General features: G+C 38.8%; 1 protein-coding gene across 1 annotated transcript in view; it reads left to right on the forward strand.

Moving 5' to 3' along the window:
- LOC131939607 (suppressor of lurcher protein 1) overlaps positions 1–25,219 on the forward strand; it is a 156,743-nt gene that overhangs the window by 116,129 nt on the left and 15,395 nt on the right. Inside the window, exon 10 of the mRNA XM_059298014.1 lies at positions 18,525–18,720. Within this exon, the coding sequence (XP_059153997.1) occupies positions 18,525–18,720 (196 nt within the window). The remainder of the gene's footprint in view (positions 1–18,524; positions 18,721–25,219) is intronic.

The raw sequence follows: 25,219 nt of genomic DNA on the forward strand, positions 1-25,219 counted from the left end.
ATTAATTAACCTATCGCCTTAAACCCTAAAGTTGTCTCCGAAACCCAGAGTCTATAGCCCGAAACCCTGAACATATCACCAAAACAAATACCACCAAAACCCTGAACCTATCACCAAAAACAAATACCACCAAAACCCTGAACCTATCACCAAAAACAAATACCACCAAAACCCTGAACCTATCACCAAAAACAAATACCACCAAAACCCTGAACCTATCACAAAAAAACAAATACCACCAAAACCCTGAACCTATCACCAAAAACAAATACCACCAAAACCCTGAACCTATCACCAAAAACAAATACCACCAAAACCCTGCATCTGACTGCTTCTAAAACTGAAAAACACGAGCCAAATTTCACCCGCCGTTTTTACAGCAACTGTTTAACAGGAAACTCCGGGGTCGATAACTCGTCCACTGCTTCCTGCCGATCTTAATGCCAAGTCAAAAGATCAAGATTTGTAAATTGACTTTCTGACTGCCTCAGGGTACGTTCAGTAGGATAGAGGGGGGGGGGGGGGAGTGGTCATAGCGTCTCTGATATAAAGTTTCTCGTATGAAAAAAAATAAAACAAAAATCCTTTTAGTGAGTTGTGACTATTATGTAGGCTGTGCTGTTTTGGTCTGTCTGATGGTTGTCAAATAAAATTACTTGCCCTCGCGGGTTTTCACGGTGTATAAATTTAAAATGTTTGCTGAAATAAACTGTATAGGGAGAGAGGAAAAAAAGATGGAGAACTTGTGATAGACTCACACATTTAAAATACTTTTTCCAATCTCTATCTAAGGGAGGTAGCTGTGAAACATTTTAGAAGTTACTAACAATTTACTGAATAGTCTTTCTTGACGGTGTTTTCGATTCTAACTCAAACTAAAAGTAATGTTTTCGTATTTTAAAATTAACATTAGACCGTGGTTTTAAATGCTGCATTGTCATGGGCCATCGCTATTTTCAAAGTTAGCTTATCCTAATACAAAATTTCATTCATTTCAATGTTAGGTTACCGTAATACAAAACATCATCAATTTCAATGTAAGGATATCATAATACAAAACATCGTTAGTTGTATGTAAGGTTATCCTAATACAAAACCCGTAATTTTTATGTTTGGTTATCGTAATACAAAATGATTAATTCTAATGTAAGGCTATCCTAATACTATTCCATAGTTTTTAATTTAAGGTTATGGTTATGCAAAACCATCAATTTTAATTTAAGTTTATCCTAATAAAAAAAACATTAATTTTAATGTAAGGTTATCCTAATATCAAGGTATCCCAAGTATTAGAAGTTTAAGTTGTTTCGTGCTTTAAAAGTAAAACTCGAAAGCTATAATGGCTTTAACGCTACAGCATTGCACATCACTGGTTTAGTATTGCGTAAAAAGGTGCGGTAATTCGTATAATTAGATCAGGCAGAGTAGAATCGACTATGCATAATTTGTATTTAAAATTGGTTATCTAATGTATATATATATATATATATAAATATATATATATATATATATATATATATATATATATATATATATATATATATATATATATATATATATATATATTATATATAGGCCTATATTATATATGTATATATATATATATATATTATATATATATATATATATATTTGTATATATGTATATATATAGGCTATATATATATATATATATATATATATATATATATATATATATATATATATATATACATTTAAATATATATATTTATTTTTTATTTATATTTATATTTATATATATACACCGCCAACGTAACCCGGCTTGGCCTAGCCTTTAAAGAACCCACGACAGTGTCTTGTACAGATTACAAATATTTCCCAATACTCTCTCGTGTATCGCCAAACATTAACTCACCAGGGTCTCACAGTGACGAGTGCGCGTGCATCAACACCTGCGTGAGACCGACATTGATCTCGTATCTGTACTCACGCACAAGACGACTCTAGCTAAAGTACTCATCGATTTTATTTCACTCCTGTTCGACTCTTTGTGTGCGTCATGGCGTCGGTGCACGGAAAACTTCAGCGCAAATTGATTCGCTCTTGTTTTAAATTATAGGTTGATTCCCGTCATTTGCGCACTAATGATGTGTTTCTATTAATACGTTTTTTTTTTAGTTTGATGCAGGCCAAATCGTGCGTGACTTTATTATTGACAGCATCTATTTTAGGTTAGCTTGTTCACCTACATTTCTACAATACTCTACACATCACCTTGCATATATATATATATATATGTATATATATATATATATATATATATATATATATATATATATATATATATATATACTAGAAAAATGGCCCGTTGAGGAAGGATACACCGGGCGCTAGGTTGATAGTGCTGTCTCTTTTCTCTAAACTAAAACCAACCCCCCCCCCCCACACACCCCCCACCCCCCCACCCCCCCACCCCACACCCACCCCACACACCACCCCCCACCCACCCACACCCACCCCACCACCCACCCCACCCCCACCCCCCAAAAAAACATGTCTACCGTCCCATTCAACGAAATATAATTATATACTTTTTCCAGTGTCCGCCCCCTCCCCGAAAATTCTACACCCGCCCCCGAAAATTTCAAGTACCCCCACCCCTCTCCGGGGAGGAAAAAGTCTAAATTAAAACCACCCCCCCCACTCACCCCACCCCCCCCCCACACAACCCCCCACCCCCCCCACCCCCCACCCACCCCCCCACCCACCCCCCCCCCCCCCCCCCCAAAAAAATAAGCACGTCTACCGTCCCATTCAACAAAATATAATTATATACTTTTTCCAGTGTCCGCCCCCTCCCCGAAAATTCTACCCCCGCCCCCGAAAATTTCAAGTACCCCCACCCCTCTCCGGGGAGGAAAAAGTCTAAATTAAAACCACCCCCCCCCCCACTCAACCCCCCCCCCCACCCCCACCAGACGTTCTTACGCGGGGGGTGGGGCTTCGCCCCTACCCGAAGAATTGTATGCAAGAAACTCTTCACGCAAACCATTTAGATTAGACAACATTTCCTGTTTATTCAATGTTAACGCGAAAATCAATGACGTCATATAACTGTGAGCACTCTCTGGGTTTGAGATTATTTTCTACTCTGTGCTAAATGTGTCGACGTCATATTTCGTTTTTCGAATTACTGTGCAGGTTTTTAAATTGCTTGTGTTTTCTCTAGAGCGTTCTTGTCAGACAGATAGATACATAGATAGATACATAGAGAGACAGCGAAACTATTATTATAGATATATATATATATATATATATATATATATATATATATATATATATATATATATACGTATATATCGACCACCAACCATAATGTTTCTTCCCCTTCCAATGATCCGCCCACACCACTTCCACTTACGCAGACTAAAACCCCCCGCTAAATTGTCGGAATGATCCAAATCACTATCGATTAGTCCCGGTACTAATGTGTGTGTTTACGTTACTTTCACCAAAATCTACATAATTCGATAACTCTCGTCATTATACGTCGATTTTCTATCTCATCGTTGTCATCTCTCAGAAAATCCTTTCATCGGTAGCCCATATGTAGCCCATTGGTAGCCCATCTGTAGCCCATTGGTAGACCGACCCAGTATACACCTCATTCAACCCACACCCCAGTACAAACACACCCGATATGACATCACCCACACAGTAGACAACACATCACACAGTAGACAACACATCACACAGTAGACAACACATCACACAACCACACATCACACAGTAAACAACACATCACACAACCACACATCACACAGTAAACAACACATCACACAACCACACATCACACAGTAAACAACACATCACACAACCACACATCACACAGTAGACAACACATCACACAACCACACATCACACAACCACACATCACACAACCACACATCACACAGTAGACAACACATCACACAGTAGACAACACATCACACAGTAGACAACACATCACACAACCACACATCACACAGTAGACAACACATCACACAGTAGATAACACATCACACAGTAGACAACACATCACACAACTACACATCACACAACCACACATCACACAGTAGACAACACATCACACAGTAGACAACACATCACACAGTAGACAACACATCACACAACCACACATCACACAACCACACATCACACAGTAGACAACACATCACACAACCACACATCACACAACCACACATCACACAGTAGACAACACATCACACAGTAGACAACACATCACACAACCACACATCACACAACCACACATCACACAACCACACATCACACAGTAGACAACACATCACACAGTAGACAACACATCACACAATCACACATCACACAACCACACATCACACAACCACACATCACACAACCACACATCACACAGTAGACAACACATCACACAGTAGACAACACATCACACAACCACACATCACACAGTAGACAACACATCACACAGTAGACAACACATCACACAACCACACATCACACAACCACACATCACACAGTAGACAACACAACACACAGTAGACAACACATCACACAATCACACATCACACAACCACACATCACACAACCACACATCACACAACCACACATCACACAACCACACATCACACAGTAGACAACACATCACACAGTAGACAACACATCACACAACCACACATCACACAACCACACATCACACAACCACACATCACACAGTAGACAACACATCACACAACCACACATCACACAACCACACATCACACAGTAGACAACACATCACACAGTAGACAACACATCACACAACCACACATCACACAGTAGACAACACATCACACAACCACACATCACACAACCACACATCACACAGTAGAAAACACATCACACAACCACACATCACACAGTAGACAACACATCACACAACCACACATCCGACAACCACACATCACACAGTAGACAACACATCACACAACCACACATCACACAGTAGACAACACATCACACAACCACACATCACACAACCACACATCAGACAGTAGAAAACAGATCACACAACCACACAACACACAGTAGACAACACATCACACAACCACACATTACACAACCACACATCACACAGTAGACAACACATCACACAACAACACATCACACAACCACACATCACACAACCACACATCACACAGTAGACAACACATCACACAGCAGACAACACAACCCACACATCACACAACCACAACCCACATAGTAGAAAACACATCACACAACCACACATCACACAGTAGAAAACACATCACACAACGACACATCACACAACCACACATCACACAGTAGAAAACACATCACACAACCACAACCCACACAGTAGAAAACACATCACACAACCACAACCCACACAGTAGAAAACACATCACACAACCACACATCACACAGTAGACAACACATCACACAGTAGACAACACATCACACAATCACACATCACACAACCACACATCACACAACGACACATCACACAACCACACATCACACAGTAGAAAACACATCACACAGTAGACAACACATCACACAACGACACATCACACAACCACAACCCACACAGTAGAAAACACATAACACAACCACAACCCACACAGTAGAAAACACATAACACAACCACAACCCACACAGTAGAAAACACATCACACAACCACAACCCACACAGTAGAAAACACATAACACAACCCACATAGTAGACTACACATCACACAACCACAACCCACACAGTAGACAACACATCACACAACCACACATCACACAACCACACATCACACAGTAGACAACACATCACACAGTAGAAAACACATCACACAACCACAACCCACATAGTAGACTACACATCACACAACCCACACAATAGACAACATGCTATATTGCCCTTCCATCAAACAACCTAACAACAAACAATCCACTCTCTAAAATATAGCATCCAGTCCACATTTCACAAACCCAACTATCCAATTTGCAACCCATCACACACCGTCATGTCAAAGTGGCAACCCATCACAAACCACAACACAAAACCCATTCTTCACATCAAACCCTAACTTATCTAACCAGCACTGTTTACATTGATACTGACAAGTTCGAGTTTTAATTCAGGTCAGAAATATCTACTTCATTAAGACATCAGCTGTTATCAACACACCACCATCGTGTGTTGTGTGCTTCAAAAAGAATTATAACCTCCTCACCCACCCACACGTATATACACTCAATTATCTGTCTTTTGTGCTAGTAAACTATCAATAGAAAACCTTATTTCTAAACAGAAATTTCTCTAAATAGCTTTATTTTTTTAACAGAAACGTCTATAGAAAACCTAATTTGTTAACAGCATTGCCTATAGAATGCCTAATTTGTTAACATACCGAATCGTGCAGGTTCAAATAATTTTAGCATCTTTCAAACCATTGTTGACATTTTAAAATAGCCATTGTTGACACGACAATACAGAGACATAAAATAGACAGACAATCATTTACAGAGAGACAGATTTTTTCTGCCCCTGTTAATATCAGATGTAGCGAAAATCCCAGCGCGATTTTTTTCTTCCTCGTCTGCCGATGTGAGAGAGGTAGTGGCCTCCCCTGGCAGGGGGAGGAAGCGTTGTCTGGCGATCGGGCGACAGGGAGCACGGATGGATGCGCAGATGGGTGGATTTTATTGACAATATGTTAGCTTAGGTGGGGAATTGTTTCCTCGTCTGGTCAAGGTGAAGGTTACAAGGGATTTGTCGCGAAAATGTGACAGCAAATAGGTTAAGACTTGTTTTTTTGTTCGCGACAGACAACGAAAAAAAAATGTGTTAAATTAAATCAGTCGGTTTTGAAGTGCTTTTTTGGAGTGATTTGTTGGTGATTTCGTTCACAGAATACTTGGTGTGTTTCCTATTATCTAAAAGTTGTTTTTTCTAAGCGCGTGTTTATTTAAAGTTTCATGTGTGTTTTCTGTTGGATATTTTGCGGTACTGACTCAGTAACTCTGGACACAACAGTAAGAAAGAGTTGCTGGTGAACTTGGTTGTGTCGAGCTGTTGATTTGTTACTAGTAACACAAGCATCGGAATGTTACGGGCGGTAAAATCGTCACCAGACGGCAAATTGTGGTCGTGTCTGACCGTCTGTCGTCTGCTGATGTCGCTCCTGTTTCTGGCACACACCAACAGACTTCTAGCGGAGAAAGCTAACAGTGAGTAGTTGTTTAAAACTCCACGCTCGTGTAGTGTGCCAGTGAGTAGTTGTTTAAAACTCCACGCTCGTGTAGTGTGCCAGTGAGTAGTTGTTTAAAACTTCACGCTCGTGTAGTGTGCTAAAATATGTGCGTTATACATGGGTGATGGTGTATAGCCGCCATGTATGTGCTAGCTATAACAGTGGTGTTGTTAATATGGTAACTTTAACAGTGGTGTTGTTAATATGGTAATTTTAAGATCAGTCTAGCTTTGATCACAACGTGTGAAGCGTATTTATTTATTTTTTGTCTCACGTGTACGTCATAGGTATGTAATATTTCATGATTGATTTGACAGATGAATGAATTATCGATCTGTCTGTCGATATTGGTTGATTTTTTGTAGATAAGAATGATATTGAATGCAATATAGAGGCAAATATCCGATATTGAATGGCATCATTTGGCAGATGTATGATACTGAATGGCATCATTTGGCAGATGTATGATATTGAATGGTATCAAAGGGCAGGTGTCTTATATTGATTAAAATAACTAGGCAGATGTCTGATATCGAATGGCATCTTGGGCAGAGGTCTGAAATTGAATGACGTAAATGGGCATATGTGCCATATTGAATGACATCAATGGGTAGATGTGCCATATTGAGTACACTAATTGGGCAGAAGCTGATGTTCCTATACGCCTCTAGTGTTGGAGTGTGTACGACCTGACAATGACACAATCAATAGACGTTTCAGAAATGTCTTGTCCTAAGCCGAAAAACGGTGCCATAGTCGCATGCTCTAAACATTCCAATCTTGTGATAGCAGAATACGTCATGTTCATGGGGTTGTAGGCCTGGGTCGTTCTTGTCGTCATGTGCTACCACCCGATACACAAATGCTTAAAGGGGGGGGGGGAATCACGCAGACAACAGAACATTGACATAACTATTCGCCATAAACGAACGGTTATACATACAACTATACATGTTTTACCATAATGATTATCATCAAACATATATAAAATAGCATATAGATGAGGGCCTATGCATAATTAAAAAAAATAATTAAATATAATTTGATCCAAAAAAATGTTAAATATTTAACTTTTAAATGTACAGTTGTCCAAAATACAGATGTGTCTGAAAATTGTAACAATGCTAACAGTATTATCTATAGCCTGAGCTATTGGAATCATATTGTGATGAAAATTTAAACCTTTAGAATTGTATTATTATCACCCAAATATGCCATTTTCTTTTTACAATGAATATATTTATTGACACGGGCATATAAATGTATACATAACAGTGCCATCAAAACACTAAAAAGATCAACAATTTTTGACACCAATAATTGGTAGGGTTTTTGAAAGGAAACTGGAAAAGAATCACATAAATGTATTCACGTACAAGTTATACATCAAAAATATTTTGGCATTGCATTCTTTTATTTAACAATGAAGACTGTTGTAAAAGACAATATCATTTTAGAAGAGTTATATTTGGAGACTATTGTCTGAAGGCTCATAAATGTTTGTTTTTTCAGGGTAATGTTTGTGATGGATTTGGCTAGATTTTTTCTATGTGGTTGTTTTCTAAATTTTGCTGTGTGATATATCAACTGATGGTTAGTAGGCTGATGATTATCTTTATTTAGCAATGTTTGGTTTTTTTTGGTTACGTTGAGTTTTGGCTTGTTAGGATTATTTCTAGTAACCAGTCTGCCAACCATAGCTTAGGTTTGCTGGTCCCATAACCAATGCTGGGAGCCCTTTTGTCTTTAGCGGCCTGTCCAGTGGCAATAGGCTTTGTAATACAATCAGGGGAAAATCTGAGCTCTCTTTGTTAAGTTAACTGCTAAAACTGTCACTGATATGCAGAGCATTTATTTGATGATCGGTGCCGTAGATTGCTGGTAAGCATTTTTGATGTGTTAGCTTTGCTTTAAGAGCATTGGTTGGGTCTTTAAGTTATCTCCAATATGAATTAGATTGGTGTATTGCATACATTAAAGCTACTATGGAACTACTGCTCATGCACGCTACGAAGTTTAGGAGAAATGATTTTACTTAATGCTCTGCTTAAAATCGCTAGCCTGTTCTGACTTTTTATTTTATTTGAATGGTTGATTTTTTTAGTACTTTTAAAAAAAATAAAAACAAATTACAACAACATGAATGTCTTAGTCTGTAGAAGCAATCAGGAATTTTACAGCAACTAAGTTTACATACAAGTGATAAGGTAATAAGTATTTTATAAAAATCAGATGGGTAACAATTGCAAGGGGTTAAATTAAAATTAGTGAACGGTAGAGAAGACCCGTGGAATCCGAGCAAAAGAAGTTGTTATGGAGACCAATCAATGTGTTGTGATGTATGAGATATATATAAATGCGAACATGTACTAATTGTTCATATGTAACTTTAAACAAGGAGAGGTCTTTGGTATTTAAATAATCAGCGAAAATTTAATATACGAGAAAAATGGCCCGTTGAGGAAGGATACACCGGGCGCTAGGTTGATAGTGCTGTCTCTTTTCTCTAAACTAAAACCAACCCACCCCCCCACACACCCCCACCCCCCCACCCCACACCCACCCCACACACCACCCCCCACCCCCACCCACCCACCCCCACCCACCCCCACCCCACCCCACCCCACCCCCACCCCCCAAAAAAACATGTCTACCGTCCCATTCAACGAAATATAATTATATACTTTTTCCAGTGTCCGCCCCCTCCCCGAAAATTTTACCCCCGCCCCCGAAAATTTCAAGTACCCCCACCCCTCTCCGGGGAGGAAACAGTCTGAAAGAAACACAGAAACACTGGTGTCGCGCTTAGCCACTACGCGAAGAATTGCATTAAAGAAATTGCGAGAAAACCACTTTTTAGATTAGACACATTAATTAGGCGGTAATTTTATTATAGAGTATCGATGAGGAAACCACCGCCCCACCCCCCCCCCACTCACACCTCCCCCCCACCCCCCCCCCACTCCCCACCTCCCACCCCCCCCCCCCCCCCCCACTCCCAAAAAAAACATGTCTACCGTCCCATTCAACGAAATATAATTATATATTTTTTCCAGTGTCTAACCCCGCCCCCGAAAATTTCACCCCTCTCCGGGGAGGAAAAAGTCTGAAAGAAACACTGGTGTCGCGCTTAGCCACTACCCGAAGAATTGCATTAAAGAAATTGCAAGAAAACCACTTTTTAGATTAGACACATTAATTAGGCGGTAATTTTATTATAGAGTATCGATGAAGAAATTTCTTTTGAGTTGGGGAGGGGGGGGGGGGCTCAGACGTTCTTACGCGGGGGGTGGAGCTTCGCCCCTACACGAAGAACTGTATGCAAGAAACTCTTCACGCAAACCATTAAGATTAGACATTTCCTTTTTATTCAATGTTAACGCGAAAATCAATGACGTCATATAACTGTGAGCACTCTCTGGGTTTGAGATTATTTTCTACTCTATGCTAAATGTGTCGACGTCATACTTCGTCTTTCGTTTCACTGTGAGAGTTTTTAAATTGCTTGTGTTTTCTCTAGAGCGTTCTTGTCAGATAGAATTTTTGCTTATGTTTTCTCTAGAGCGTTCTTGTCAGACAGAGCGTTCTTGTCAGATAGATAGATACATACACAGACAGCGAAACTATTATTATAGACGAAAAAAATGGCCCGTTGAGGAAGGATACACCGGGCGCTAGGTTGATAGTGCTGAATCTTTTCTCTAAACTAAAACCAACCCACCCCCCACACACCACCCCCACCCCCCCCCACTCCCCCCCAAAACACACCGCCCCCCACCCCCAACCCCCCCCCCCCCACCCCCACCCCCCCAAAAAACATGTGTACCGTCCCATTCAACGAAATATAATTATATACTTTTTCCAGTGTCCGCCCCCTCCCAGAAAATTCTACACCCGCCCCCGAAAATTTCAAGTACCCCCACCCCTCTCCGGGGAGGAAAAAGTCTAAATTAACCCCCCCCCCCCCACTCACCCCAGCCCCCCCCCCCCCACACACACCCCCCCCCCCCCACCCCCCACCCATCCCCCCTAAAAAAAAACATGTCTACCGTCCCATTCAACGAAATATAATTATATACTTTTTCCAGTGTCCGCCCCCTCCCCGAAAATTCTACACCCGCCCCCGAAAATTTCAAGTACCCCCACCCCTCTCCGGGGAGGAAAAAGTCTGAAAGAAACACTGGTGTCGCGCTTAGCCACTACCCGAAGAATTGCATTAAAGAAATTGCAAGAAAACCACTTTTTAGATTAGACACATTAATTAGGCGGTAATTTTATTATAGAGTATCGATGAAGAAATTTCTTTTGAGTTGGGGAGGGGGGGGGGGGGGCTCAGACGTTCTTACGCGTGGGGTGGGGCTTCGCCCCTACCCGAAGAATTGTATGCAAGAATCTCTTCACGCAAACCATTTAGATTAGACAACATTTCCTTTTTATTCAATGTTTACGCGATAATCAATGACGTCATTATATTACTGTGTGCACTTTCCGCCTTGAGATTATTTTCAACTCTATGCTAAATGTGTCGACGTCATACTTCGTTTTTCGAAATACTATGCATGTTTTTAATTTCCTTGTGTTTTCTCTATAGCATTCTTGTCAGATAGAATTTTTCCTTATGTTTTCTCTAGAGCGTTCTTGTCAGACAGAGCGTTCTTGTCAGATAGATAGATACATACACAGACAGCGAAACTATTATTATAGATAGTTTCTTTAAAGAGCCAGTTTTGACAATTTTTTAAAAATACTTTTAGTTTCCAATTTAAAACAAATACAGTAACAATCCACGCCGTTTGGGTGGATATTTACAAGAGAGTTACATTGGTGTACAGAGTATAGTAAATAAATAGCGAAATATGTAAATGAATACAAAAGATACATTGAATTTAAAGCTTGTTGGTTCAAAAATTGAAAAGAGGCTGGTTTGTAACATGTTTGCCAACAAGTGGTGGAAGAGTATAACGTATGGAAGAATAGTCGAGAACAAAGCTAGTTTGCATGGATTTCATCCCATTCTGTACAATAAACATAGTAAATACCAAAGAAAAATGAATAACAAGTAGAGTAGTCACATACACACACACACACACAAATTTGTTGTTTCACACAGATTTCATTTACATTTGTACAATAGTGAATTACAAAAATAGATAAATAAGTAAATGAATAGATATTCGAAACTGATGTTTTGGTGGGTAGTGGGGTCGTTGGAACAGTTAGAGGGGATGTGGGGTTATCATATCTGAGGATGATGTGGACTCAGGGGGGGGGGGGGCGGTAGAGTGTCTGACGAGCCATGGAGAGAGTGTCTGTGTGTGTTTAAGGCAAGCCAAGCGTCAAAATCTGTGCTGTGTGATCTTACTTCTGACAAAATTAAGAAGTGAAAAAAGTACAGTCTGGACAGTGAATTTTAAGTAAGCCCCAGGTTTAAATTACACTGGCTTATAGTTAAATCCCTTGTTTTTTTAAAAGAGTAATAAATATTAACAGAATATGTTTTAAAATTGGTTTTCACAACATTTTGATACTTGCATACGCCAATAATCACATGTTGTTTTATAATTATCAAATTTTAATCAACACTCAAAACCTTTGACAGTTCTATGCCTGATAGTGTTTGCAAGGCGAATTGTTGTGTTTCTCTCCCTTAGTCTGGATGATAGCGCCCCTTTAAAATTGTGGAATTTTTGCCTTCCCATCTTGTTTCTGAATCAAGCTACTTTGGGCTTCTATTCTATGAACACTGTGCTATGTATGGAGTATTTATTTAAAACTTGACATTCCACCATCAAAACTTACAATCACGGAACTTTATAAATGCCGTTTTTTTTTTGTCTCGAGATTTCTGAATGCACTTGCACCTGAAGGGAACTAAACTGCATATCCTTATAGGTAGACTTAAGGGTGGTATAGCCGAGCAATTGGTTAACATCGAACACGCACTAAAATATCAGACACCTAAGCTAGAAATGGACCACTAGGTTGGCGGAAAATCAAATTCTTGGATATCTCATATTATCACGGTAAATATCGTTTAAACCACACCCGCATCCCACCATTCCTCTGCCCGTGTACATTTGCTTCTATCAATTATGGGAAAATCCCATTCGATCGAATTTTCGTTACCAAATATATTCTATTACCCATAATCCTCGGCATTTGAGAGGGGTCGTGATCCCTGCTGATAAGACCAATTATATTCTGCCTATCCTGCTCTATCCTATATATATATAACTTGATACGCTATCTATAAAAATGTTTTTTAACTTGTAATTCACACTAATGAATATTCATTAACTGCAGGACTGTTCTGGCAGAGCCTGGGGTCTCACGAAATAAAACGGAATTATTTAATAGTTCAGCAGTCGAGCGGAATCCGGTGGAGAATTTTGAATTAACTGCAATTTTCTTCGGTAGCAAAGCTAAGGATGAAATTTATTCTAAAAGCTGATTGGCAAGGTTCCCAAAAACGTTTGTAAAATTTTAGAATTTTTTTTACACTGGCTGTGATAAGAATACATACAGTGGGTACCGTGCAGTGGTTACTCTCGGGGGAGGGGGGTTGAATGGAGCCTGGGGTCAGGAGACTGAGCTTTAAGACAGGGGTAATGTTTGATGAACGGGGTCAAAAGTCGCGGCAGTACCGTGAGTTCGGTACACAGCCCTACGATCTGGGAATAAACGGGGAGTTGTTTCAAGCTGGTAGCGACCGTTTGGAAAAAAATATCAATAGTACCAGATCCTTCAGAATACCCAGGCAACGGTTAAGGCCAGTCTCAGATGGGATGCGCGATTATTTTTAAAATTGGGTTAGAATTTTTTTAATCGCCCGTTTATTTAGTGCAAAAAAACACGTATAATTTTGGGCGCAGAGGTCAACAGCACTTGATCTCAATGTAGCAACCAATCGACAATCTGAAAACTGTCCATTGGTTACCTAGCAGTTTTTGGTTAAGAATGTAACTTTGTTTCTGACATGTTTGACTCGCTATTCATGTTTACTTCATCGAAGTTGAGACTGAGAAATTACCAGGGCATTTGCACTTGTTCCAACAGGATGACGTCATCAAAAAGGCGCATCACATGACCCCTACTTAGGCGGCGAGATCCCCAAATCCAGACCCCCCCCCCCCCCCCCCACTACAAATTCTTCTCACAGTTTAATCTTCTGACCCCAATCAAGTGACCCCTGCTGTTAACAAGACCCCACAATAAGCCAGTATCCCCAGGTTAAATCTCTTGATCCCCACCACAGCCCGTTTACCCCCCCCCTCCCTGTAAGTGCTCCACTTTCTCGCTCAATGATCTTAGGTGTAATCTCAACCTGTCTCTAATTAAACCCGAACTTAATTAATATTTCATTAATTCCCCTAGGTGATACCCACCACGGCACAAAGTCAATTACCACCACTGGTGCTGTGTGTGTGTTGGGGGGGGGGGGCGATGGGGTTCACTAACTCTTCATCACGTAAACGTGAGCAGCGTTTCCGACAATATTCCCGTAGAGTGATGCTTTAGGCTACATTCCTTGAAAGTTAAACACTGTATGATTCTAAAATACTGACCCTAAAAATAAACACTGATTGGTAACTTTAAGTATTAATAGTTCCTAAATTATTGACCCTATAGTTTAACACCAATCAGTACATATAAATTATGTTGTTTCTAAAATAGGCCTACTGACATTAAAGTTGATCACCCATCTGTAAGTTAAAGTATTCTAATTTCTAAAGTATTGACCCTAAAACTGATCACCCATCTGTAAATTAAAGTACTGTAGTTTCTAAAATACTGACCCTAAAATTGATCACCCATCTGTAAGTTAAAGTACTGTAGTTTTTAAAATACTGACCCTAAAATTGATCACCCATATGTAAGTTAAAGTACTGTAGTTTTTAAAATACTGACCCTAAAATTGATCACCCAAAGTTAAAGTACTGTAGTCTTTAAAATACTGACCCTAATATTGATCACCCAAAGTTAAAGTACTGTAGTTTTTAAAATACTGACCCTAAAATTGATCACCCAAAGTTAAAGTACTGTAATTTTTAAAATACTGACACTAAAATTGATCACCCAAAGTTAAAGTACTGTAGTTTTTAAAATACTGACCCTAACCAGCCCTGACTGACCTGACCAAAGGGCCTTAAGTCAGGAATCAATACGTCGAGTGCCGCCGTGACTTAAAAGATCCCAGGACCGGAAGTCGTGCCTGTTCGGTCAGACATGAAATGAACGTCTCGCCAAGCTGGCTGAGAAAATTAAGTCTTGATGCTTAGAACCCACCGACCGGATCACAGTTTGTCGTCTGGCACTTACCTCGTCCGTGACGTCATGCATGACGTCAGAAATTGTGACCTCGTGAATCACGATGGTGGCAGACCCACACATCTCACCGATAAATAAGGGGGCTCTATTTCAAGAAATCGGCTACTAAATTTATTTTGATTGAATTATTGAAATTTGTATTCCACTTTATAATTTTCGTTGGGACTTTTTAACACTAATTTTCAAAAACCGATGCTAAACTATATGAATCCATCTCAAAGTTTTGGTTTGTAGAAATTGTGACTCTAGTCCCATACATCTTGTTGAACCTCTTCATTATCATCGTCTTCATTCCTGTATGAAGTCAATGGACGCAATCACTTTTTCTATAGTACTCAGTTTTTGGCGATTCATTCATGTTAGGTCCATGATGTGGATGGTATAGCTATTAATGGTAGCTTTATCGTCGTTCTGCTGCGTGCTTTACACTGTAAATCTGTAACGTGTTGTTCAATGTAGTTCGATTGCGTGTTACCTATTGTAGCTCTGTGGCACGTTGTTCAATGTAGCTCTTTTGAGCGTAGTTAAATCGTGTTATGTGTCCTGTTGCTTAACGTTCTGTTGAGTGTTGTTCAGTGACATGATCAATGTAGTTCTGTAATGAGATGCTCAATATAGTTCTGTAACGAATCGTTCAATGCAGTTCTGTAACGAATCGTTCAATGCAGTTCTGTAACGAAATGTTCAAGCTAGTTCTGTAATGAGATGCTCAATGTAGTTCTGTAACGATTGTTCAATGTAGCTCTTTAGCGTGTTGTTCAGTGTAGTTATGTCTTCTAGTTTTTTCCTCTGGTCTTGTCGTCTCTTTCATCGAGCCTGTTATCGCCAAGTGCTGATTATCTGCTACTTCACGTCACGTTCAATACGCCCCAGGTCTTCCCAGCATTCCTCACATCCGGTAGACTAGCAGACATTTTATTCTTAACAAGAGAAAAAATCTTCAGGAATATAAAACTAATATATTTGGGCTGATCAGAATAGCCATAGATCTCTCTCAAATTTTTTTTTTACAAAAATTTAGCTGAATGAAGCTAAAGAAGTAATTGATATTGACTTACATGTTCCATCTTTTAACATATGTAGGAGTTTTAATTGACTATTGGATATATACCTGAAAATATAGAAATACGTATGAGTTTTATATTATATTGATTGTTTAAAGATACAGCTTTCAGAATTATAAATGCGTTTTACTTCAGTTGATGACGTAACATTATGAATGAGTTTTTCTTTGGCTGTAGGAGTGTAATGCTGTCATCCTTATATATATATATATATATATATATATATATATATATATATATATATATATATATATATATATATATATATATATATATATATATATATATAATCCCTACTGACTCTAAAGGTTTCCCTCAAAGACATCAATGCTGCTGATCTCGAAGATTCTGCCATTGTTGTGAGCTTCTGTCTGTACTAGAATTTACCGTCATATTTCCTGCTACCATGGACCTTGTGTAACGGGGAGGGGGGGGGGAAGGAGGGGTCAACTACATGCCAAAATGGCAAGTCTGTCTTGTGGGGTAAACTTTATCAACTGGTGTTGAAATCTGCAGGCTGGCCCAGCCATCTTACAGCCAACATTTTCTGCTTTATTAGACGCTGACAATGGAGTTTCTGCCTGGATTGACACCGCGAGCGCTAAATGTGGCTGTCGAGGCCGAGATGGAATGTTCTAGTTAACCCTGGCGCTTGACTTTATGCCAGAGGGCTGATCTAACACGTGATGCGCTTTCTGGATGCACTTTGCATTAGACCTAATGTCCTACACTTTCATTAGACCTAATGTGCTACACTTGTATTAGACCTAATGCCCTACACTTGTATTAGACCTAATGTCCTACACTTTCATTAGACCTAATGTCCTACACTTGCATTAGACCTAATGTCGTACACTTATATTAGACCTAATGTCCTAAACTTACATTAGACATATATCCGTCACTTTAAGTATACTTAATACCCGACATGTCCGACATTTTCATTAATGTCCTACACTTGCATTAGACCTAATGTCCTACACTTAGAGACATACATCCTACACTTTAATTATACTTAATACCCGACATGTCCGACATTTTCATTAATGTCCTACACTTGCATTAGACCTAATGTCCTACACTTAGAGACATACATCCTACACTTTAATTATACTTAATACCCGACATGTCCGACATTTTCATTAATGTCCTACACTTGCATTAGACCTAATGTCCTACACTTGCATTAGACCTAATGTCGTACACTTATATTAGACCTAATGTCCTACACTTACATTAGACATATATCCTACACTTTCATTATACTTAATACCCGACATGTCCGACATTTTCATTAATGTCCTACACTCCACCCAGATTTTGCAATGCGTGAGCTCATGTATGGTAAAGTTTCCTTCCATAATATTCCGGTCCACAAAACTGGTGCTAATAATTATCTGGCCACTAACTCAAAAGTATGTTAATTTAAGACGTATAGCATAAATTAGTATAGACAAGGAATCATTTGGTTTTGTGAGAGCTTTCGTACATATTTGTCCACGTTCATTTAGCTGTAACTGTAGTAAGAACCATCCTCACCTTAGAAGTTTGATGTAAGTAAAATACTCTGGACCCTAGTGACCTTGAAAGTTTGATGTAAATAATATACTCTGGACCCTAGTGACCTTGAAAGTTTGATGTAAGTAAAATACTCTGGACCCCAGTGACCTTGAAAGTTTGATGTAAGTAAAATACTCTGGATCCTAGTGACCTTGAAAGTTTGATGTAAGTAAAATACTCTGGATCCTAGTGACCTTGAAAGATTGATGTAAGTAAACCAATTTTGACCCTAGAGCCCTTGAAGGTTTGTCGCGACCTTGAATGTGTATTGTGACCATGAACGTGTGCTGTGACCTTGACCGTTTGTCTTGACCTTGAACTTTTGACCTCCACAGATCCACCATGCAATGAGAACCACGAGAGCCGTAACAACAAGTCCGGCACCATCTCCAGTCCCAACTACCCCGAGCCCTACAGCAAGGACATCCGGTGTGAGTACAACTTCACCGGAAGTGGCAGGGAACGGATCCAGCTCAAATTCCTGCACATGGATCTACAGTACCCTCGGGGTGATCCCACCACAGTGGTAGAGTGAGTATTTGTTTATTGTCAGTGGTAGTGTATGTGTTTATTGTTAGTGGTACAGTTAGTATTTATTTATTGTCAGTGGTAGAGTGAGTATTTGTTTATTGTCAGTGGTAGAGTATTTGTTTATTGTCAGTGGTAGAGTATTTGTTTATTGTCAGTGGTAGAGTATTTGTTTGTCGTCAGTGGTAGAGTGAGTATTTGTTTATTGTTATTGGTACAGTTAGTATTTATTTATTGTCAGTGGTAGAGTGAGTATTTGTTTATTGTCAATGGTAGAGTGAGTATTTGTTTATTGTCAGTGGTAGAGTATTTGTTTATTGTCAGTGGTAGAGTGAGTATTTGTTTATTGTCAGTGGTAGAGGGAGTATTTGTTTATTGTCAGTGGTAGAGTGAGTATTTGTTTATTGTCAGTGGTAGAGTGAGTATTGATTCATCGGAGTCAGTTTTTGAGTTGAATGTGATGGTCGATTTCAGAGTAGAACGTGATGTTCAGTTTAGAATATAACTTGGTTATCAATTTAGAATACTACGTGATGGACAGTTAAAGCATAACATGATGGTTGGTTTTTAGAGAAATACAAATTTAGAAAATAACTTGGTGGTCACTCTTTGAATAATACTTGGTCAGTTTTAGAGGTAACTTTTAGAGTTTTACTTGTTTATCGTTTATTACATTTAGCTTGATGGTCGATATTTTTAGGTACAATTTGATGAGTGTGCGAGACGTGGACGTTAAAACGTTGAGACACTGAAAACATCGAACTGCATCTTAAATTTTTTTAAAAATAATTTCAGCCCGTCTTTAAGTTAACATCCCAGATTTTAAAGATCACATATTGAACAAACTAGGCGAATGTTGAAATCACTGTTCATTGGATTATTTTGTTTTTCATCCGCTGTTTCTACCCCATATTCCACGCTTACAATGTCGCGTTATACATCATGTTCGACGCCTACAATGTCGTGTTATACATCATGTTCCACGCCTACAATGTCGTGTTTCTACCAAAGGTTCCACGCCTACAATGTCGTGTTTCTACCCCATGTTCCACGTCTACAATGTCGTGTTTCTACCTAATGTTTCACGCCTACAATGTCGTGTTTCTACCTAATGTTTCACGCCTACAATGTCGTGTTTCTACCTAATGTTACACGCCTACAATGTCGTGTTTCAAATCTTTTTGCTAGGACATCCTGCCGTCTGTCTGAAAATGCTAATCCAATTTTTACGACCACTTCAACATCCCAAAATAGAATGTATTTGATGCTGTTTATTACAGAGTATTAAGAATTCAATATTCGCTCTGCCATACAAATTCAAATAATTAGTTCTAATTACAGTTTTTAAGATTCTGCACTACGAAACGACGTCGTGGCTTGAACGCTGTGCACGTCTGGAAACTATATTGAATCAAACATAAAGCGCAATTTAAATTTATTAGCATAGTTTACTTATACTTGAAGAAAACTGTAGACATGTTGCATCTGTAGTTGTAGATATTTTTGTCTGGAAAGGAAGGTCAAGATTGACGCAGAATTTTATAATTATTTGTATATTTACAGATATATATATATATATATATATATATATATATATATATATATATATATATAGATCTATATATATATATATATATATATATATATATATATATATATATATATATATATATATATATATATATATATATATATATTATATATGTTTATTTCTAATGATATGCAAAAAATAATCCTAAATTTAAAACAAAGCTTTATTTTATTTGTTTTACATAATCACTCTAGTATCGGGTCTTAAATGTTAAATAAGCATCTCTTTTTTTAAGTAGGTTTATTCTTTAAACTATCCAAAACTAAATTTATAAACCCTCTCTCAATTAAACCAGTAATATTTGCATTATTAAATAACAAAAGAATATGTATTAGTCTGGAAATTACTCTACATATTTTTCAAAGAGCTACTACATTTATAGCTTTCTAAGCTTTCTTGCGTCTAGCCTCGTTTGGATGGACCGTAATATTTTAGGTCGAAGATAATTCTCTTATTTGCACACATTCAAGTTAAACAACTCTATAATTAGACTTTTGCTTGTCGGCCTTATTACTATCATGTTTTCATACCTTCCTTCGTTGGAAAAACTTAGTTTTGCAATGTTCTATGTCTGTCTGTCTGTGTGTACGTAAACATGATAACTTGAGTATCGTTTCAGACAGCTGACAAAGTTTCATACATAAGCTTCATGTAAAATTTGCAGATTTCTCTCTACTGCTGAACGATTTCCGAAAATCATAAATAGAGTCTAGTACTTAATCTTCTTTCGGTTTCTCAAAAGCCAATAACTAGTGTATCGTTTAGGTTTAGGTGGACGAAATTTCAAATATAAATATAGCATAGGATACATAGGTTTCTCTCAACGTGTAAACGATTTTTGATAACTGGAAATGGCTCTTTACTCCATTTCCGTGTGAACACAATTACCTGAGTATTGTTAATTTGAGTACCATTTTAAGTAGGTGGACGAGATTTTATACTTAGGTATCAGATCTTATCTACTTGTTTATCTCTAAGTGATTTACCGTGACTGAATGTAGCACTTTACTCTATTTCCCAAAAAATGTGGACAAACCCCCTATGGTCAAAGCTCCCTTGTGGTCAAAACCCCTATGCTCAAACCCCCTATGGTCAAAGCACATGTGGTCAAAGCATCTAAGACCTAGCTTATGTATCACAACGTTGACAAAACCAGCTCCAAAGTTTGCCAAAGTTCAGATTTTCTTGTCAGGATGCCTCAAAGCCGTACATTTATGGGAATATTTCTGTGGAAACACGCCGAAAACCCTGAAACACACACATCATTTTTACAGCGGTGTAAATCAATGTAAAACAAAAAAAAACCAAAGATACATCAATGAAAATGTGGATGCATGAGAGAAAAAAATGTGGATGCTTCATACAGACAAATCCCACCCCCACCCTTCAACCCCAGCCCGTCATGTTCGCAAATCCACAAACTTGACTTGCCAGGATTTTTCCAGTAATGTAAATAACCGTCAAGATTGCTTCGAGGAAATGATCTAATATTTTTTTTACCCGAATCAATTTGTGTTCCATCTAAACAGATCAAGCCGTCAACCTGTAATCCTAAAGGAAACAAGCATTAAAGCCACATGCTTGTCGGGATCTGGGATTGCATGTTTCTTACATGGACGCTGCAAAAACGATCGCATTCAAAATAAATTACATTTGTGGGAATCCAAAACTAGAAATAATGGAGGCAATTTTTCTCACACGGCCTAACATGATCCACTTTGAGCAACATGCACTTGTATACAAACATCGTGCATATATATATATATATATATATATATATATATATATATATATATATATATATATATATATATATATATATATATGGCCTGTATTTCCGCTTCTCTTCTTAACATTCACAATGTCCTCCTATCCCCCCATCTCCACTGTAAAACCCCTTATATTTGTCTTCCTATTTCCCCCCCCCCATCTTAACTGTAAAACCCCCTATGTTTGTCCTCCTATCTCCCCATCTCTACTGTAAAACTCCCTATTTTGTCCTCCTATACCCCGATCTCTACTGTAAAACCCCCTCTATTTGTCCTCCCCACAATCAAAAGTCAAGTCACGCAGCCAACGTAACAAAATCTGTCCCGACGACCACACGTTAGGCGCCACTATCAGCCCTAGCCATCTGCCCCTACTGGAGCCGTCTGCAACTAAGTACCATTACAGCCGTCTGGCACTAAATACCGTGCCTTTCTGTGAGGAGATCATTTTGAAAAGTACAGCCGCTTATATGTTAACAACAACAGAATTGTGCGCACAGTTTTACACCATCTTTGTTTTCTTTCCTTCTGTGTACTCCTCAAACGTTTTGCACCATCTTTGTTTTCTTGCCTTCTGTGTAGGTTTTGCACCATCTTTGTTTTCTTGCCTTCTGTGTAGGTTTTGCACCATCTTTGTTTTCTTGCCTTCTGTGTACTCGTCAAACGTTTTGCACCATCTTTGTTTTCTTGCCTTCTGTGTACTCGTCAAACGTTTTGCACCATCTTTGTTTTCTTGCCTTCTGTGTACTCGTCAAACGTTTTGCACCATCTTTGTTTTCTTGCCTTCTGTGTAGGTTTTGCACCATCTTTGTTTTCTTGCCTTCTGTGTAGGTTTTGCACCATCTTTGTTTTCTTGCCTTCTGTGTAGGTTTTGCACCATCTTTGTTTTCTTGCCTTCTGTGTAGGTTTTGCACCATCTTTGTTTTCTTGCCTTCTGTGTAGGTTTTGCACCATCTTTGTTTTCTTGCCTTCTGTGTAGGTTTTGCACCATCTTTGTTTTCTTTCCTTCTGTGTAGGTTTTGCACCATCTTTGTTTTCTTTCCTTCTGTGTAGGTTTTGCACCATCTTTGTTTTCTTGCCTTCTGTGCACTCCTCAAACGTTTTGCACCATCTTTGTTTTCTTGCCTTCTGTGCACTCCTCAAACCTTTTGCACCATCTTTGTTTTCTTGCCTTCTGTGTAGGTTTTGCACCATCTTTGTTTTCTTGCCTTCTGTGTAGGTTTTGCACCATCTTTGTTTTCTTGCCTTCTGTGTACTCCTCAAACGTTTTGCACCATCTTTGTTTTCTTGCCTTCTGTGTAGGTTTTGCACCATCTTTGTTTTCTTGCCTTCTGTGTAGGTTTTGCACCATCTTTGTTTTCTTGCCTTCTGTGTAGGTTTTGCACCATCTTTGTTTTCTTGCCTTCTGTGTAGGTTTTGCACCATCTTTGTTTTCTTGCCTTCTGTGTACTCCTCAAACGTTTTGCACCATCTTTGTTTTCTTGCCTTCTGTGTAGGTTTTGCACCATCTTTGTTTTCTTGCCTTCTGTGCACTTCTCAAACGTTCCTATTGTGGGACATTGGCTACTTGTAAGGGGACTTGTGTAGATGACGTCACGTCCAAATATAGCCGAAATTTACACGTCGTTATAAAAAGTATTGATCACTCTTCCCCCCCCCCTCTACAAACATCAAAAATTGGATGTCGCAAACTTTTACTCCTTCCCTACCATAAAATGTGAAGTACCGTTCCCAAGCTTAGTTTAAAACTATGTACATTTATAAAATGTGACTTAATTAATGAATACGATTGATCTAAGCAAGTCTAGGCTTTGCTTCTTATTGGACTCGTGGTGATGGTGAGATGTCTTTGTAACAGTCTAAGATCAAGTGGGAGTATAAGGCAAGTTACAAATTTGACTGTAGGGCGTCTGAGTCCACCCAACTCTGATGGGTGACTTACGTTAATAGTAATGAGCACACCATTCCTTCTTATGCCGAGGTCGAAAACTATATGAACTCTACTATATCTGCCCAATGAATCGCTAGGTCCAAAGAGGAATCTGTAATTTTACTTTACACAAATACGGACGCAGTTAGAAGGATGGGATGTCCTAAAAGTTTAACAGTTTCCGGGTTGGACGAATAGTCTCTTAAATCACAGCCAGGTTGTAGACCCGTGTCTGTCCACCATATGGTCAGCTATGTTTACACTCATTACAAAAGTTCCCTTTCAAACCTAACGGTCTATGGGGTAAGTGAAGTAGAGTTCACTTGTTTCTGTGACCTTGGCATATGAAGAGATAGTGTGGTCAGCACCATGCCCAGCCGCCTTTACTTTCCCTAACTTGAGTTATGTACCCATCAGAGTTGGGTGGACTCAGGGACGGTCTACAACTTGAACCCGGATTCGAACTCGAGACTTATACCCGGGGGAAATAAATTTACAAGTTTATTAAACAACAACTCGTGGAATAAATGTTTCAAATTACCTTTAAGAAAATCTATAATATAGGCCTTTATTTTGTTATGTGTTGGTATAGTGTTTTGTAGAAAAAAAGGCATAAAGTCGGATAACCATAATGACCAAAGGTATTTTGTAACATACAATCCAATATTTAATGTATTAAAATTTTATATATATATATATATATATATATATATATATATATATATATATATATATATATGTAACTAGGGTGGGCCTAGTTACTAGTCACTATTGTTAAGAACGCAATAGTGCAGGTGTTGGACTGATAAGCCAACTGATAACGATCATAAAGCCACGGCGTAGTTTGGAAGGATACGACAAGCGCTGTCAACTTTGACACGACTTGGCTGACGTAACAGTGCAGATGTTATATTAATCGGACTGATGAGACAACTGCGTAGTAATCGGAAGGCGAGATATTCGGATTGAACATGACTATGATAGAACCGAATACGATTACGAATACGAAGGGGATATATAGGAAGGCGACGGCTGAGATGGCTCGCTCTCTCTCTCTCTCTCTCGATCAGTCAGTCAGTGAGGCAGTATCAAGTTGGTTATTGAACGGGTTAGCCGTATTGTGTTAATCAGGACGATAGACATGTGTATTCAGTAATGTGAAGACTAGTGAGGACTGTTGGGGGTCAGTTGATTCAAACTATTATTGTGAAG

This window comes from Physella acuta, unplaced genomic scaffold (assembly GCF_028476545.2).
Source record: "Physella acuta isolate Inbredline_101_S28 unplaced genomic scaffold, ASM2847654v3 ptg000284l, whole genome shotgun sequence".
In the NCBI taxonomy this organism is placed as follows: Eukaryota; Metazoa; Mollusca; class Gastropoda; family Physidae; genus Physella; species Physella acuta.